General features: G+C 27.2%; 2 protein-coding genes across 5 annotated transcripts in view; one reads left to right on the forward strand and one right to left on the reverse strand.

Moving 5' to 3' along the window:
• milt (trafficking kinesin-binding protein milt) overlaps positions 1-13,531 on the reverse strand; it is a 72,054-nt gene extending 58,523 nt beyond the window's left edge. The window contains exons 1-2 of one of the 3 annotated variants that reach the window (XM_085656111.1): positions 12,992-13,531; positions 2,983-3,199 (exon numbers count right to left, since the gene is read on the reverse strand). In XM_085656111.1, the coding sequence (XP_085512237.1) occupies positions 2,983-3,199; positions 12,992-13,201 (427 nt within the window). In that variant the 5' untranslated portion in view covers positions 13,202-13,531. Of the gene's footprint in view, positions 1-2,982; positions 3,200-6,412; positions 6,475-12,991 lie in introns of those variants that run through there. The other 2 variants (XM_035880171.2, XM_035880174.2) reach the window with 2 other exon arrangements.
• A 920-nt stretch (positions 13,532-14,451) lies between these two features.
• LOC118447802 (uncharacterized) overlaps positions 14,452-15,000 on the forward strand; it is a 61,705-nt gene continuing 61,156 nt past the window's right edge. The window contains exon 1 of one of the 2 annotated variants that reach the window (XM_035880185.2): positions 14,452-14,580. The gene's annotated coding sequence lies outside the window, so the exon portion shown is untranslated. Of the gene's footprint in view, positions 14,581-14,621; positions 14,754-15,000 lie in introns of those variants that run through there. The other variant, XM_035880184.2, reaches the window with a different exon arrangement.

The following is a 15,000-nucleotide window of genomic DNA, read 5'->3' on the forward strand; positions in this document are numbered from 1 at the left end:
CAAAGAAAATGAAGTCAAGCAACTCGCGAAGTGACGTACACACACACACACACACACATATATATATTTATATGTGAATAGAGAGAGAGAGAGAAGAATGAGAAGGTTACGTAATCGACAGGAATAATCCGGTTTACCGAGTTGATCGAATGCAACGAATGAGAGTACAGTCGTTGGCTCTGCTCCACCCCTCCCCCTTCCCCTTCGACCTCGTGCAACCAAACACACCTACCCACCCACCTACCCCGCTTTGTTTTGCTTTCTTTTATAGATTTTACGATGGACCGTTTCGACGACCTGCCTCAAGGTCGGCTAACCTGATCGACTGATCGATCGATCGATCGATCGATCAGATCGAACTAACGAAGATCTTTAACTAGTTGTTAACCTTGTACTGAGGTAGGAAAAAAGAAAGAGAGAAGAAACCAAATAAAAAAAAAAAAAAAAAGAAAAGGAAAAAAAAAATATAAAAATAAAAAGTTAACGACAAGTTTCTCGTGATTCGTACAATTTGTAAAGAAAACTTTGGATAGCGATTTAGAAGCGTTATCAAAGAAAGAAAGAGAAAGAGAGAGAGAGAGAGAGAGAGAGAGAGAGAGAGAGAGAGAGAGAGAGAGAGAAAGAGAAGAGAGACCCTTTATAGGTCAGCTATTTCGAGGTTCAACCAAATGTTTTCTCAAGGCATTGTAGAAGAAATAAATCATTTTCGAAGCCGTCGTTCTTATTAAATTATGCCCGAATCGATATTTTTATTTCTCGTGATAAAAATCGTTATAACGTATAGGTATTATAGCCAAAAGATATAGGAAAAGAGATACACGTATATAGTTATATGTAGGTATTTATATATATATATATGTATGTATATGTATATATGTATATCTAATAAGGGATAAAAGATAAAAGAACGTGAGAGAGAGAAAGACGGACATATAGATAGATAGATAAATAGACAGACAGACAGAGAGACAGACAGAGAGAAAGAGAGGGAGAGAGAACAAGAGAGAGAGAGAGAGAGAGAGTAAGAGAGAGAGTAAGAGAGAGAGAGAGAGAGAGAGAGCTGGAATGATAATAATGGTGATCGCTAGGATGAACTATATAATCACTAGCGTATTTCTTTCCGTGCCGGAACGAAGGTAATAATGACGATAACGATAATGATGATGATGATGATGATGATGATGATGATGATGATGATGATGATGATGATGATGATGATGATGATGATGATGATCATAAATACGACGACGACGACGACGATGATGATGATGATGATGATGATGATGATGATGATGATGATGATGATGATGATGATGATAATGATAGCAGCAAAGACGATGTTGGAGCCTCTATAAAGACTACGACGACGACGACGACGACGATGATGATGATGATGATGATGATGATAATGGCGACGGTTATGATAATGAACGTCGAGGCCAGCGCATTATCCGCCGGCCAGAAGTAATCATCATTTGGCGGAGACCAATGGGGAACACCATGAGAGAGTGAGAGAGAATAAGAGAGAGAGAGAGTGTGTGTATATGTGTATGTGTTTGAGAGAGAGAGAATATACAAGCACACACAGGTATGCACTTTATAAAAGTCCAGTTCCCGGCCCGAGAGAAGACAGTTTACGTCTCGCTACGATCGATTCTACACCGTCAGAGAACCGTGAGAGATAGAGATATATAGAGGGAAAGAGAAAGAGAGAGAGAGAGAAAGAGAGAGAGAGAGAGAGAGAAAGAGAGAGAGAGAGTGAGATAAATAGATAGATAGATAGATAGACAGATAGAAACACGCTACTAGGTTTTCTTTACCAGATCCTGAAGAAAATAGTTGAATTATAAAAAATTATTATCGCCGGGGAAGAAAAAATCGTGAGAGATCTCTTCAGCTTTTGTTTGTGCTAAAGGAAGTATCGAAAAAGTTTTTCTTCCATCTTCTTTTGTTTCCATCTTGTTTTTATTTGTTGTTATTATTTTTCTTTCCTCTTTTCTTTTTCTATTTTTTTGTTTTTCTTTTCTTTTTTTTTTTTTTGATATCAACGTACCTACCTACCGTCGGTCAATCTTACTCGTTTTACGAATAACACGTCAAAGTTTGTTCACAGTAAAAATCATTTTTAAACGTAGATTTTTCAATTTTTCTTTTCAAAATCCATCCTCCTACCTACCGCACCTATTCAAATCTCCTGCGTATATTATCTATCCTGATTTTCTATATTTCGATAACAGTGATTGTATGTAGTGAATGTACAAAGAAGAAAAAATAAAAAAAGAAACAAAAAAAACAAAAGAATTAAAAAACTAGTGAAAATTAAGTGACAATTTGTGTACCATATATAGAACAATTTGTGTATCATATATAGAATATATATGTATGTGTATGTGTATATATATATATATATATAGTAACAATATGTATACGTATATATAATCGAATTTTTCTATGAAGTTTTCTTTTAACAATCGTGAATATTTGTGTACTGTATAAACGTAAATCACGATTTAACTGTGAATTCATCATCTCGAAGATTTCTCAAAAGATTGTGTGAAAATTTCTTCGCTTATCCATAATACCGAATGACAATTTGAGTGAATCCCTCTCGAAGATCTGTCCTTTTTTTTTTCTCAAAGAAGAATAAGAAGACGAAGAAGAAGAAAAAGAAATATATATATATACATGTATATATATATATATATATATATATATATATATATGTATATATATCGAAGTTATTAACAGAGATTTTGTTTAATCGACGAAATAACTCGACATATAACAAACAATTCAGGTGAGCTACTAACATCACAAATGACACGTTAGTTTAGTTAGTTAGAAATATTATAATATCGATTTAGAAAAAAGATTTCTTTTCAAACAAAAAAAAAAAAAAAGAATAAAAGAAAGAAGAATATATATATATATATATGTATATTATATATATATATATATATATATATATATATATATATATACCTGTGATGGTCTCGGCGTCCTTAGTGCACGGTGGTGTCGTTGCTGATGATATCCTATTTCTATTAGTTCTTAGGGCTTGAAGAGTCGCCCTCGCCGTAGGTGAGACCTTCAGGGAGGTGACGGATGGTCTGGTTTGCCCTTCGGGCCGCTTTGGACCCACATCCTCCACGGCGGCCAGTTTGGACGCTGTGGCGATGAGCGAGATCGCCTCACCTTCCTACAAATACACAAATACATGCAAACATATACATATACATAGATACATATATACATTTATATATATATATATATAACGTTTTTATCCAAATATTAATTTGGATGGAAAAGTTTCTTGCTTGTTTTGTTAAAAATTTCGAAAACAAAAAAAAACCGGAAAAGGTTGGACAAGTTCGAAAATTTTATGTTAATAATTCAATTATTATTATTAATATTATTTTTATTATTCACAATGTAGTTACATTTATCATATAACAAGATCGTATGAACATTTATTTTATGCCGATTACGACTCGATTAGCAATTTTTCCGACAAGCTTTTCATTTTCTTTTACTTTTTCGCTTCTCTTCTTTTTTTCCCTATTAGAAAATCAGAATAAATTGATTGTGAAACGATGTTGCATATACTCGTCCGTTCGCCTATTCGACAATTATTGCAACATTATTGAAAGTGCTTGGTGCAAAAGTTTGAAGAAAAAAATTTGAAAAAGAAAAAAAAAAAAAAAAGAAAAAAAATAACAAAAAAGAAACAAAAAAAAAGAAGGAAAAACTAATATTGTATACCGTTTTGGGTTTGAATTAATGACAAAAAGTACGTCGGAACTTTTATTAAGTCTTTCTCACGCTCAACTTCGTAGAGAGGAGACACGAATAAATCGAGAATACACGAGAATGTCTTTCCCTATGTCTGGCCGACCGGATTTAACACTCATCACCAACTGAAAATGCACTTCGCATTGCAAGCAACTACGACGCTCGCTAGAGAGCACGTGTTTGACTATTGAACGAACGACCATTCTTATGGGCCAACATTTTTTGCTTTATGAAAGATTGAGTCGACCTCTTCGTCATGGGATAAAGATTTCGAATCAGATAACAAAAGATTATAGTAATGTTGGCTATATATATATATATATAAACGTGTTTATCTTGCATCTCTCTGAAACTATTATTATATACATTTTAACTATCTTTTTTTTTTTATAGAAATTCGAGTTGTATCTTTTTTTATTTTTTTATTTATTTATTTATTTTTTTCATTTTTACACGGCGGAGCTATTATTTATGTTTATTTTAATCGTTTCTTTATTTTTTTATTTATTTATTTTCTTTTTAATGTAAATTCAAACTACACACACTGAAATCTTTAAATTTTCTTAATTTTTCAGCATTTCTCTGAGCTATTATATTTACTTTAATTATTTATTTATATATATATATATATATATATATATATATATGTGCGTGTGTGTGTTTGTACGCGCGTGTGTATTTATTTTAAGGTTATGTATAAATATTTCAAAAGTTGCATATTGAAATTTTTTAATTTAAAAAAATTTTTGCATTTTTTTGCACTATTATGTTTACTTTAATTATTTATTTATTTTTATATATGTAAATGTATCAAGATTATATATAAATATTTTGTCGAGTTCCATATTGAAATCTTTTAATTTTTTACATTTCTTGCACTTCTTTAAACAATTGTTTATTTTAATTATTTATATTTACATGTACCTTAATGTTATATAAAAACATTTTACGAGTTGCATAGTAAAATTTTAAAAATTTCTTAATCATCGCGTTTCTCAAAACTATTATTTATTTGAATTATTGTCATTATTGTTTTTTTTTCTTTTTTTTTTTTTTTAAGAGTTGTTTATCAAACAAATCGATCATTTCCTTTGTTTTTCAATATTTTGCATAATTGCATTGTCTCTTTTTTTTTTCTTTTTTCTTTTACGAAAGATAGGAATTTATTTTCTTTTTTTTTTTGCAAAAGAAAAAACGTGTATATTAACAAAAATTCTACTCCAAATTACAACAAAATGTTTTCGTTATAGTGAACTCTAACTTGAACGTTAACTCGAGTATCGTTTCTACGAAAAGACTACGTCATCGTCTAATTCCAGAGGAAACTTAGACAACCAAACCATTTTTGACCCTAAAAGTTTCTCTTTCTCCCTTTCTCTCTCTTTCCCTCTCTCTTATTCTCTCGTTGCCATTCTCACTCCATTATTCCTAACTTTTGGAAACTTTTGGATTTTTCATTTTTCTAATTTTTCTTCTATTCATCCTTGAGATAGATATTATGCCCATAGAAATATTATTTTCACTTATTCATGGAATTATCCTCGATAAAAAAGATTTTCTATTTGGCAAATAATAAATAAACTCTTGCAAAATCGTCGTTTATATTGATATATTAGAAAAAAGAAATTTATAAAACAAAAAGCATTATTCTAATGCGAATCAAAAATTTTTCCGATTCTTTATTTTAAAACGTAAATCAATGATATATTTTTATCCTGCTTGATTTATTAAAAAATAAAAAAAAAAAAAAATTAAAATAAAAAAAAAAGAAAAAGATAATCAAATAATGTGTATTCCAATTTTCTTTATATCATTCGATTAAATAATATGCTATTGTCACGTATTTTTAATCATGAATACATACGTATAAATATATATATATATATATATATATATATATATATATAAAAATATGATAATATTTGAAAAAAATTGTTTGTACTTTGGAGTTTTCGTAATTTTTGTTTCTTTTCCTTTTTATTTATCGTTCGCATTTATCATAATTCATTAACAAATTTTTTTTTCTTTTTTTCATTTAAATTAAACGAATCGCCGAATAGAATCAAAATAAATTACTTAATTCTGTATTTTTAATTTTGTAAGAAAAAGAAAAAAAATATAGTAAATAACAAATAAGACATAATTCGATTCGAACGATCATTTTCTAACTCAGTCGGTAAAATAGAAATCTTTTTGTAAAATATTGACTTTTTTTACAAACACAAGCACACACGTACGTACAAAATTAAAGATAAGTCACTTCAATAATGAACGATAGTATTATTTGTCAAATTACGAAAAGAAAAAAGAAGAAGATAAAACAAAAAAAAAAGAAAGAGGAAAAGGAAAAAATTATCGATAATAAAAGTAATCAAAAAATATTACATTAATCGATTAAAAAAGAAATAAAGAAAAAGAAAAGAACAAAGAAAATGCTGAACACATTGACTGGTACATCGAACTTTGAGCACGAACATGATGTTCCGAACATAGAATGGCGACGAGGACGAACCGGATACGATCGTTTGTACTTCTTCCGGTTTCTCGTAATTTATTTTCCCAACTACGTTCGCGAAGCTCTCCCTACAAAGAAACTTCGAATTTTCTCACGGCGTCTTACCATATATGCTTATTTCGATTTATCATACACGAGGAAAATACTATTAGAGAACTGACATAACCGTATCCCTTGAAATCTTGATTTTCATTCTTCAATAAATTTCTGACATCAAGCAAGTATAAAATAAAAATTGTTATCACTGATAAGCTATCTTTTGTTCGATAGCAAACTGACAGATGGAATCCTTCCTCTCTCTCTCTCTCTCTCTTTCTCTCTCTTTTTTCGTAATAATAAAGCAACACATATATTTGAATTTCGCGCGTTAATTCAATTTGAAATTTCCTCCGATAAAAATAAACACTTCGATTTTACGACAATAAAGAAAATTAAATGAATGATCATTATCAATTGTAAATCCTTATCATATTACTTACATTATCAATTGTAAATCTTTATCATTAATTTTATCATCAATCATTATCACTTTTGTCGTTTGATCTCCGTTAACAAAAATAATTAAATCGAACCAAAAAATAGATATATGTATATATATAGACATACGTGTGTGCATACACGTATATATATATACACGCGCGTGCGTATATTATACATTTATGGAAAAAAAAGAGAAAGAGAGAAAAAGAGAGAGAAAAAAAACCATCAGGAACATCGAAGGTATACTCAAGTAAACAGGAAAACTTTTTTGTTTTTTTAACAAGAATTTGGAATAAATATTTATAAAAGTGTATGCGTATATATTTATATATATACGTAAATATTTATATAATACGCAATATAATTACGTAAATCTCATGAGGAAAATATTATATTTTTTCTGTTTCTTTCTCTCTTTTGAAAAAAAAAAAAAAGAAAAATAAAAAGACCGATCATTATCACGTCACTAACAAAAGAATCGTCAATTCTTCATTGTCGAGTCACTTCCAATCTCAAAAAAAAAAAAATGCTAACTTGAAATATAAATTTTTCTTTTTCTTTTTTTTCAATTACTCCAACTTAGAATATACACGTAAATTCTGTTTTTGTTTATTTTTTATTTATTTATTTTTTTTTTTTATTTTGTTTTAATAAAATTATATAAGAATTTTATATACGACGGACCTCATGATTTCCAGATCGTTGCAAAATCCTGGATGGAGGGGAAATACTTTGTGACTTGCACATCTTCTTTCCATTCAATTGAAATTTATAACTAAACACAATTTCATATAAATATATACACGTATATATCTTTTTAGATTTACGTATTTGTTATATTATTAATTAGTTAGTCCAAGCGTACAAGGCTAACTGAATCGCGAAAATACATGTATATGATTTAAAGTAAACAAAAGATAAAAATAAAACATATATATATATATATTTTTTTTTTTTTTTTTTTTTTTTTGAAGTGAAAATCGATCAATCGTTCCGCATCAATAATCTTTTCGCGATTAAAGATATTATTCCAGCTTCATCAGATTTATCCTTTTATCTTAACTATTTATTCACACTATAAATTTCGTCTCTGTTCGTAGCAAATGTTTTATTTATTTATTTTCATTCTCTTTTACGACAACGAATAACAATTTATTTTTTATTTCATTCTATTCGATAGTTGACTTTTCACAAACACAAACACTAACAAACAACAAATTCGTCGATGTCTTAAAAAATATTTAGAAACGTTAATTCTTTTCTTTTTTAATATATATATATATATATACACACACACGCACATATATATATATATATTTTATATATATATAAAAACGTGAAACATTCCCACGAGACTCGCACGTCATGCACAACTAGTTAATCGAAACACACTTTGCCAACTAATCTCTCTGAGGTGTGTAAGGTGAAAGAAACCTGCTGAAGTGTTCGAGGTGGATGAACGAATTCAGAAGAGTGGGAATAAAACCGGCCGAGCTGTTCTTTTTGTTTACCTTGTATGTATATATATGCATATATATATATATATATATATATATATATATATATATATATATGTTCATAAGGATACATAGGGTGGCGAAAAAAATTCACTGAACAATGTTCTCCAGCTATCTTACGAATGAATTGAATGTGATACGAAATTGAAATAATTTAAAAATATTTTCCACTCCTTTTGACGCACGATGTATTTTCTTTTTTTTAATTTTTGCTTTTCATTTATTCTTTTTTCTTTTTCTTTTCTTTTTTCTTTTTTTTTTTTTTTAAACACAATTTTTAGGAAACAATGTATTAATCGTTAAGTAAATACATTTAATATTTACTTAATGATTATAATTATTACGGATATAATTTTTTGTACGAAATTTAGAAGGAATATATTTTATTGCATTACAGAGTGATCCTGATGTTTCTAGGTGATATTTAAAAATCGATTATTACTTTTTGTGATCTTTTAGAACGTTATATTATATTTTTATTTGTTGTTTTGTTTTCATATTATAAAATTACAAACCTAATTGGAAGATTAGAAAGTTTCGAAAAAGAATAATTGATATTTCAAATTACTTAAGAACTTTCGCTCAATCTCATAATTATTAAATAAATATTAAATATTCAATTGTATCGTTATCATATTTTTTTTTTTCTTTATAGAAAATTTAATAATCAGAAAAATTAAACTGTTACACTTATGTTACATTTTATTTAATTAAATTCCATTAAATATGAATATGTTTGAATTCATATAAATTTAATAGATTTATTTTTCAATTTTATTATTATTATTATTATTATTATTATTATTATTATTATTATTATTATTATTATTATCGAAAATAACAACTTTTTTTTTAATAAATAAATAATTAAATATTCAATAACCTATTATATATAAATGTAACGATATTTAAAAAAAAAAATCCTCTAATACGATCGATTAAATTTTTCTAGTATTTTTATTTTATTCTATTTTTTCTGTTTTTTTTTTTATTATTATTTAGGTCGCTTTCATTATCACCGAGCGATACATAAGTATCTATATATATATATATATATACATATATATATATGTATATTGCACGCAAGTAAAGTAGAAAGCGCGCACGTTTCACCACGGTGATCGATAAGAGAGTTAATTTCACGGGACTTTTCAAAATTTATCATTTCTAAAGATGGACTTGATAAAACTAAGCGACGTGTGGAGATGGCATCAAAAATAAAAAAAAAAAAAAAAAAAAAGAAAAAAAAAAGTACGATCTTAATGAAATTTTGTTGGATCACCCGTTATAATTACAAACGTGAGCCATGTCACGTAGCCATTTCTCTTAATTCTTATGTCTATCTTTTTATTTGAATTTTCTTTCTTTTGTGTTTTTCTTTTTTTTTTTTTTGTACACTTTTACCAGTCAAGAGATTTCAATACAAATATTTCAATCACGGATATGAAAAAAATTTAGAAGCTCTGTCGTATTAGAAGTTACAAACTTGTTCTCGATTACGTTGTGTATAATTAACCCCAATGTAACTGATAAGTTAAGGAATATGTGAAAACCAATTACATAAGTTTTGCTTTGGCATCTTCGATTCGATACTTGTTATAATGAATTATTGCTTTTCTCGAATATTTTTCGAATTTATTTTTAGTTTCTTTTTCTTTTTTTTTTTTTTTTTTTTAATCTACAAAATTCTGATCATTTCTCTGGGATCCTGTGAATTTCTAATATACGTGACGAAATTTTCACCATATCAATTAGGAATTGAGACAAATTATTTATTATATTACATAAATTACTTCGTTCAAAAAAAAAAAAAAAAAAATATATATTCTAACATTTCGTGTAATAATTCGAAAATTATTTCTATTTCAATATCTTTACTAAGAATCAAGATAATTCATAAAAATTACAAAAAAAAATATTGCAATTGACAGAATTAAAAGAGAAATTTTTTTCTGTCTTCAAAATATTTTTCTAAGAGAAAACTAATTCTTCCAATTTGATGAAATATTTAGATTAAAAAAAAAAAAAGATGAAAATAAAAAAATTATAACACTCGTTTATATTTCTTTCAAAGAAAGAAATTTCTTCTAATTTTTTTTTCTTCTTTTTTTACACGTAAAAATTTCTCAATAAAGTATATTTATTAAAATTTAACAAATAAAAGGTGTGCAAAAGGTGTGCGCGCACGTATGTGTGTGTGTGTACGAAAAAGGGGCAATAAAAAAAAAAAGAAAGAAAAAAGAAAAAAGAACAAATATATGTATATCAGAATTACAAAATTATATTTTCGAAAGTCGACATAACCTAAAACTCACTTGCATCTTTACTTGTATATCCTCGTTCCAAAAGACAATTATTTGCACAGTGAACGATATCTCGATGCAAATACATATTTATCTATCGCAATATGTTACAAATTTAGTTATTAAGAGTTATACGCACGTGTTTCACTTACGTCACATATTCGGTTAACACTCTTCAGAAATAATTATCGCGAAACATTCGCATGTTGCATTACCTCCTGCACACAGATATATGTACACACACACACGCACAAACGACATTGACACCGACATTGAGAAATTTACTTTCGTATTAAAAACCTTATAAATTTTCCTATTCATAATTCATGACGCTTAAAATAAAATAAAATAAAATAAAATAAAATAAAATAAAATAAAATAAAATAAAAAAAAATAAAAAATAAAAAAATTTATAGAAAACATTCCTTCTGAATATTTTTACATATATATATATATATATATATATATATATATATATATATATATAATACTTAATAAACGGTACCGGTTAATTTTTTTATTGCAATGCAACGTGAAGAAAAAGAAAAAAAAAGGAAAAAAAGAAAAAAGGAAGAAAGAAAGAAAGAAAATAATAAACGAGTGAGTATAATAAAAGAATAAAAATAAAATAGAAAATAGTTCGTAATTATACAAATTAAGATGTCAATGAGAAATGAATATTAATTGCCCGGGTATATCGATTAGCCATATGCAAATGAATAGACATGTCTCGTTCGATATATCAACGTCGATTGAATGGCAAACCCTTTCAAGGTAACTACTACGAGAAAGCGTAACTCGTAATTATGTAATTGTCTTTGCAATACAATTGTGTGTATGCCTTTATGTACGTCCACAAAAGTACATGCATACATACATATATACATACATGCATACATACATACATACATATATATGTATGTATATACATACATATAATATACATACATACATATATATATATCTGTAGAAAAACATATATATATTTATAATATATATAATATATATATATATAGTATATCGACACATTGAGTCCATTTTCGACGAGCCAGAGATAGAGAGATAGAGATAGAGAGAGAGAGAGAGAGAGAGAGAGAGAGAGAGAGAGAGAGTGAGAGAGAGAGAGAGAGAGAGAAAGAGAAAAAAGAGAGAAAGAGAGAGAGAGAGACCGGTTCGTTGGTTGTGCCAGCAAGTACTATGTAACTCGTCTAAAGAAGGAGCGTCGTAAATACTTTTAACTTATTCAGACCAGGCTGAGTTTCATTCTTAGATCATATATACATAAGTATACATAAATAAATTATAAAATGTATTAAATAATCAAGATAATGGAGGTCGATGACCATGTCAGACATTAATGAAAAGTTTCTTTTTATTTTTGTTTCTCTTTCGTTTTTCTTTTGTCTGGTTTCTATTATCCTTTTTTCTTCTTTCGTTTTTTTTCTTTTTTTTTTTATCGACGTGAAATTAATTAACTAAATATATAGTATAGAATAGTATTAACCTCTAATCTCTTTTCACTTTTCTTATATACACATATATATATATATATATATATATATATATATATATAACAATATATATTATATATATTATATATTGTACATAATGTTCTATATTATATTATACATATTATGATACAATATTATACTCTAAATTATACTATATTATAATACAGTATGTTATAATATAATATATATATATATATATTTAATAACAGTATATAAAAATAATATAAACAAATACATAATAATATAAATATTATATAAAAATAATATAGATAGAGAGTATAATATTATAATATACTATACAATATATATATATATTATATACATATATATATAAAATCTAAATCTTTCTGTGAGATAATATTAGTATATTATACTAATACTATCTACATAATATTCCACTTATATAAAAAGGGAATAAATGCACGCATACACACACACACACACACATATGTATATACGTTACATATTTTATCTCTATTATTATCATTTTTTATTTCTACTTATCAATAATTAGAAATTATAGATTAACGACTCTAATATCTTTATTTGAGAAAAGGAGAAACAAAAAAAAAAAGAAAAAAAAAATAATAATAAAATCATTCAAATAGTGAGTCGCCGGATCTAACTCAATAATAATTAAATTCAATGTAAGAATTTGAAGGTTTTCGTTCGAAAGAAACGATAAGAATATTCGATTGAGATATCGAACGTAGTCGTCTGGTAAAAATTTTCTTTTTCGGTTATGACGAAACACGAAAGAGAAAGAGAGAGAAAGAGAGAGAAAGAGAGAGAAAGAGAGAGAGAGAGAGAGAGAAAGAAAGATAAGAGATAATGTATATATACATATAAAATGGACTTTACTTTGTAACTTACTGAGACAATAGGTATAACACCATAATTCTTCTGTTGATCGTCATTCGATTGTAAAAACAACGTACGTCTGGTAGATTGACGTATCAGCTCGTTCGAAATTTCATTTCCTTCCTTTTCACAACTCGAATTTTGTCCCTTGTCGCGATTCTTGAAAACGCGTCTTACCGAATTTCTTCGAACCTCGGCAAATGCAATACCACGTAACAACATTATCCCGATATAATAATAAAATAATAATAAATCAATTCACCGGTATTTTTTCACTAAACTATATTTCTTTTGTCACATATGAGATATTATTATTCTTTTTATTACGTTAATATATATATATTTTATATATATATATATATTATATGTTAAAATAGCTATATATTCTCTTATTGAAAAGGACACATACGCAGCACTGTATATACAAACACTTCTCACTAAAAAATATTTTACGATATCGTAGAATCTATCATTAAGATCGCATTTATAACGCCCTCTGTATTATTCGATTTATTTTAACGAATAGGAAACGTCGATAAGAACAGAACAGAGCAGAAGAAAGAAACAAAAAAAAAAGAAAGAAAAATAAAATGGAAGGATATAGATGAACAGTAAGTAATAAAATAAGGGGGAAAAATAAAAATATAAATTATAAAAAGAGAAAAGAGCAAAAAAGATTTTGAAGACTATATCGAAGCTCTCAGAAAGATACGAACACTGATGATTCTTGCGATTGTAACTGAATATATATATATTTCTGTATGTTAAGTATACCTGTCGATGGGCTAAACCAATATGGGTTCTCTTCTTATCGTTAGATATCCGTTGATAATACCAAGTACAATCTCATTGGAAAAGCGATAAACGTTTCTATCAAAGGAGACATCATATATATATATATATATATATATATACACATATATATATATACACACACACACACACACATGCACACAATAAATATATATATATATATGTATATATGTATATACACAATTGAGACATCTTATTGATTGTTGCGATATTATAGCTTTTTATATGATTTGTATTTGTATAATTCGAGATGTTAAACCACACTAATTGAGAGTGATATATGTGTATATAAATATATATATATATACACACAACACATATAATTTGATTGTACTGCGATTTATTTTTAAAATGTTTTTTTTCTCTTTTATATATATATATGTATATATATATATATATATAAATATTATATATATATATTATGTGTATGTATATATGAAAAAAGAAAAGAAAAGAAAAGAAATTTCGCCTCGTCCATCGCTTACTTGTAAATAAATTCTTAACTTGTATATATTCTCTTTGGAATAACGAAAATTTGTTTCTATCATTCGCAAAGGAAACATCTAATCGTTAATTTTCCTTCTCTTTATTTATCATACCTCTTCATTTGTGTGTTTTTTTTTCTCTTTTTCTTTTTCTATTTCTTTTTCTAGATACTAACTAGTCGTGAGAATGACATCACTCGGATAGTTCAACCTTTGTCACATCTCTCATTGGACGATATGCGAAAGTTACTTTTTCGTTGGACTGTACGTTGCTAAGCCTGCTTGACTCCTACCAAGATTAAGGTAATGTTCGTACCTCTTATGATACAATAGCTATGTAGTCATTTCAGTACTCTATGGTGCTTCTACTTGGATTGCCGCAAAACGTTTCGAGTTTTTGCGTGGGAGCGTGCGAAAAATATTCGGAGTGACTTTTTCATTTCCCAAGAAAAACAGAGCAAAAAAGAAAATTAAAGGTACGAAAAGAGATCTATTTCTTTCCTCACCTTGAAACGATTAAATCGTTATATACAGGACTTCCCTTGATTAATTATTCTTTTAATTAAATGCATACATTTTGAATGGTGTGAAAAATTATGTAAATTGTAGTTCTAATTAACATATAACGTTGTATACATGTAAGGTACATATATACAACAATAACATTTAATATATTCTTATCGAATAGAAAAAGAGAATCAAAGTTATCGAATAGAAAAAGAG

This window comes from Vespa mandarinia, chromosome 3, assembly GCF_050613455.1.
Source record: "Vespa mandarinia isolate Hongniang chromosome 3, ASM5061345v1, whole genome shotgun sequence".
Taxonomy (NCBI): Eukaryota; Metazoa; Arthropoda; class Insecta; order Hymenoptera; family Vespidae; genus Vespa; species Vespa mandarinia.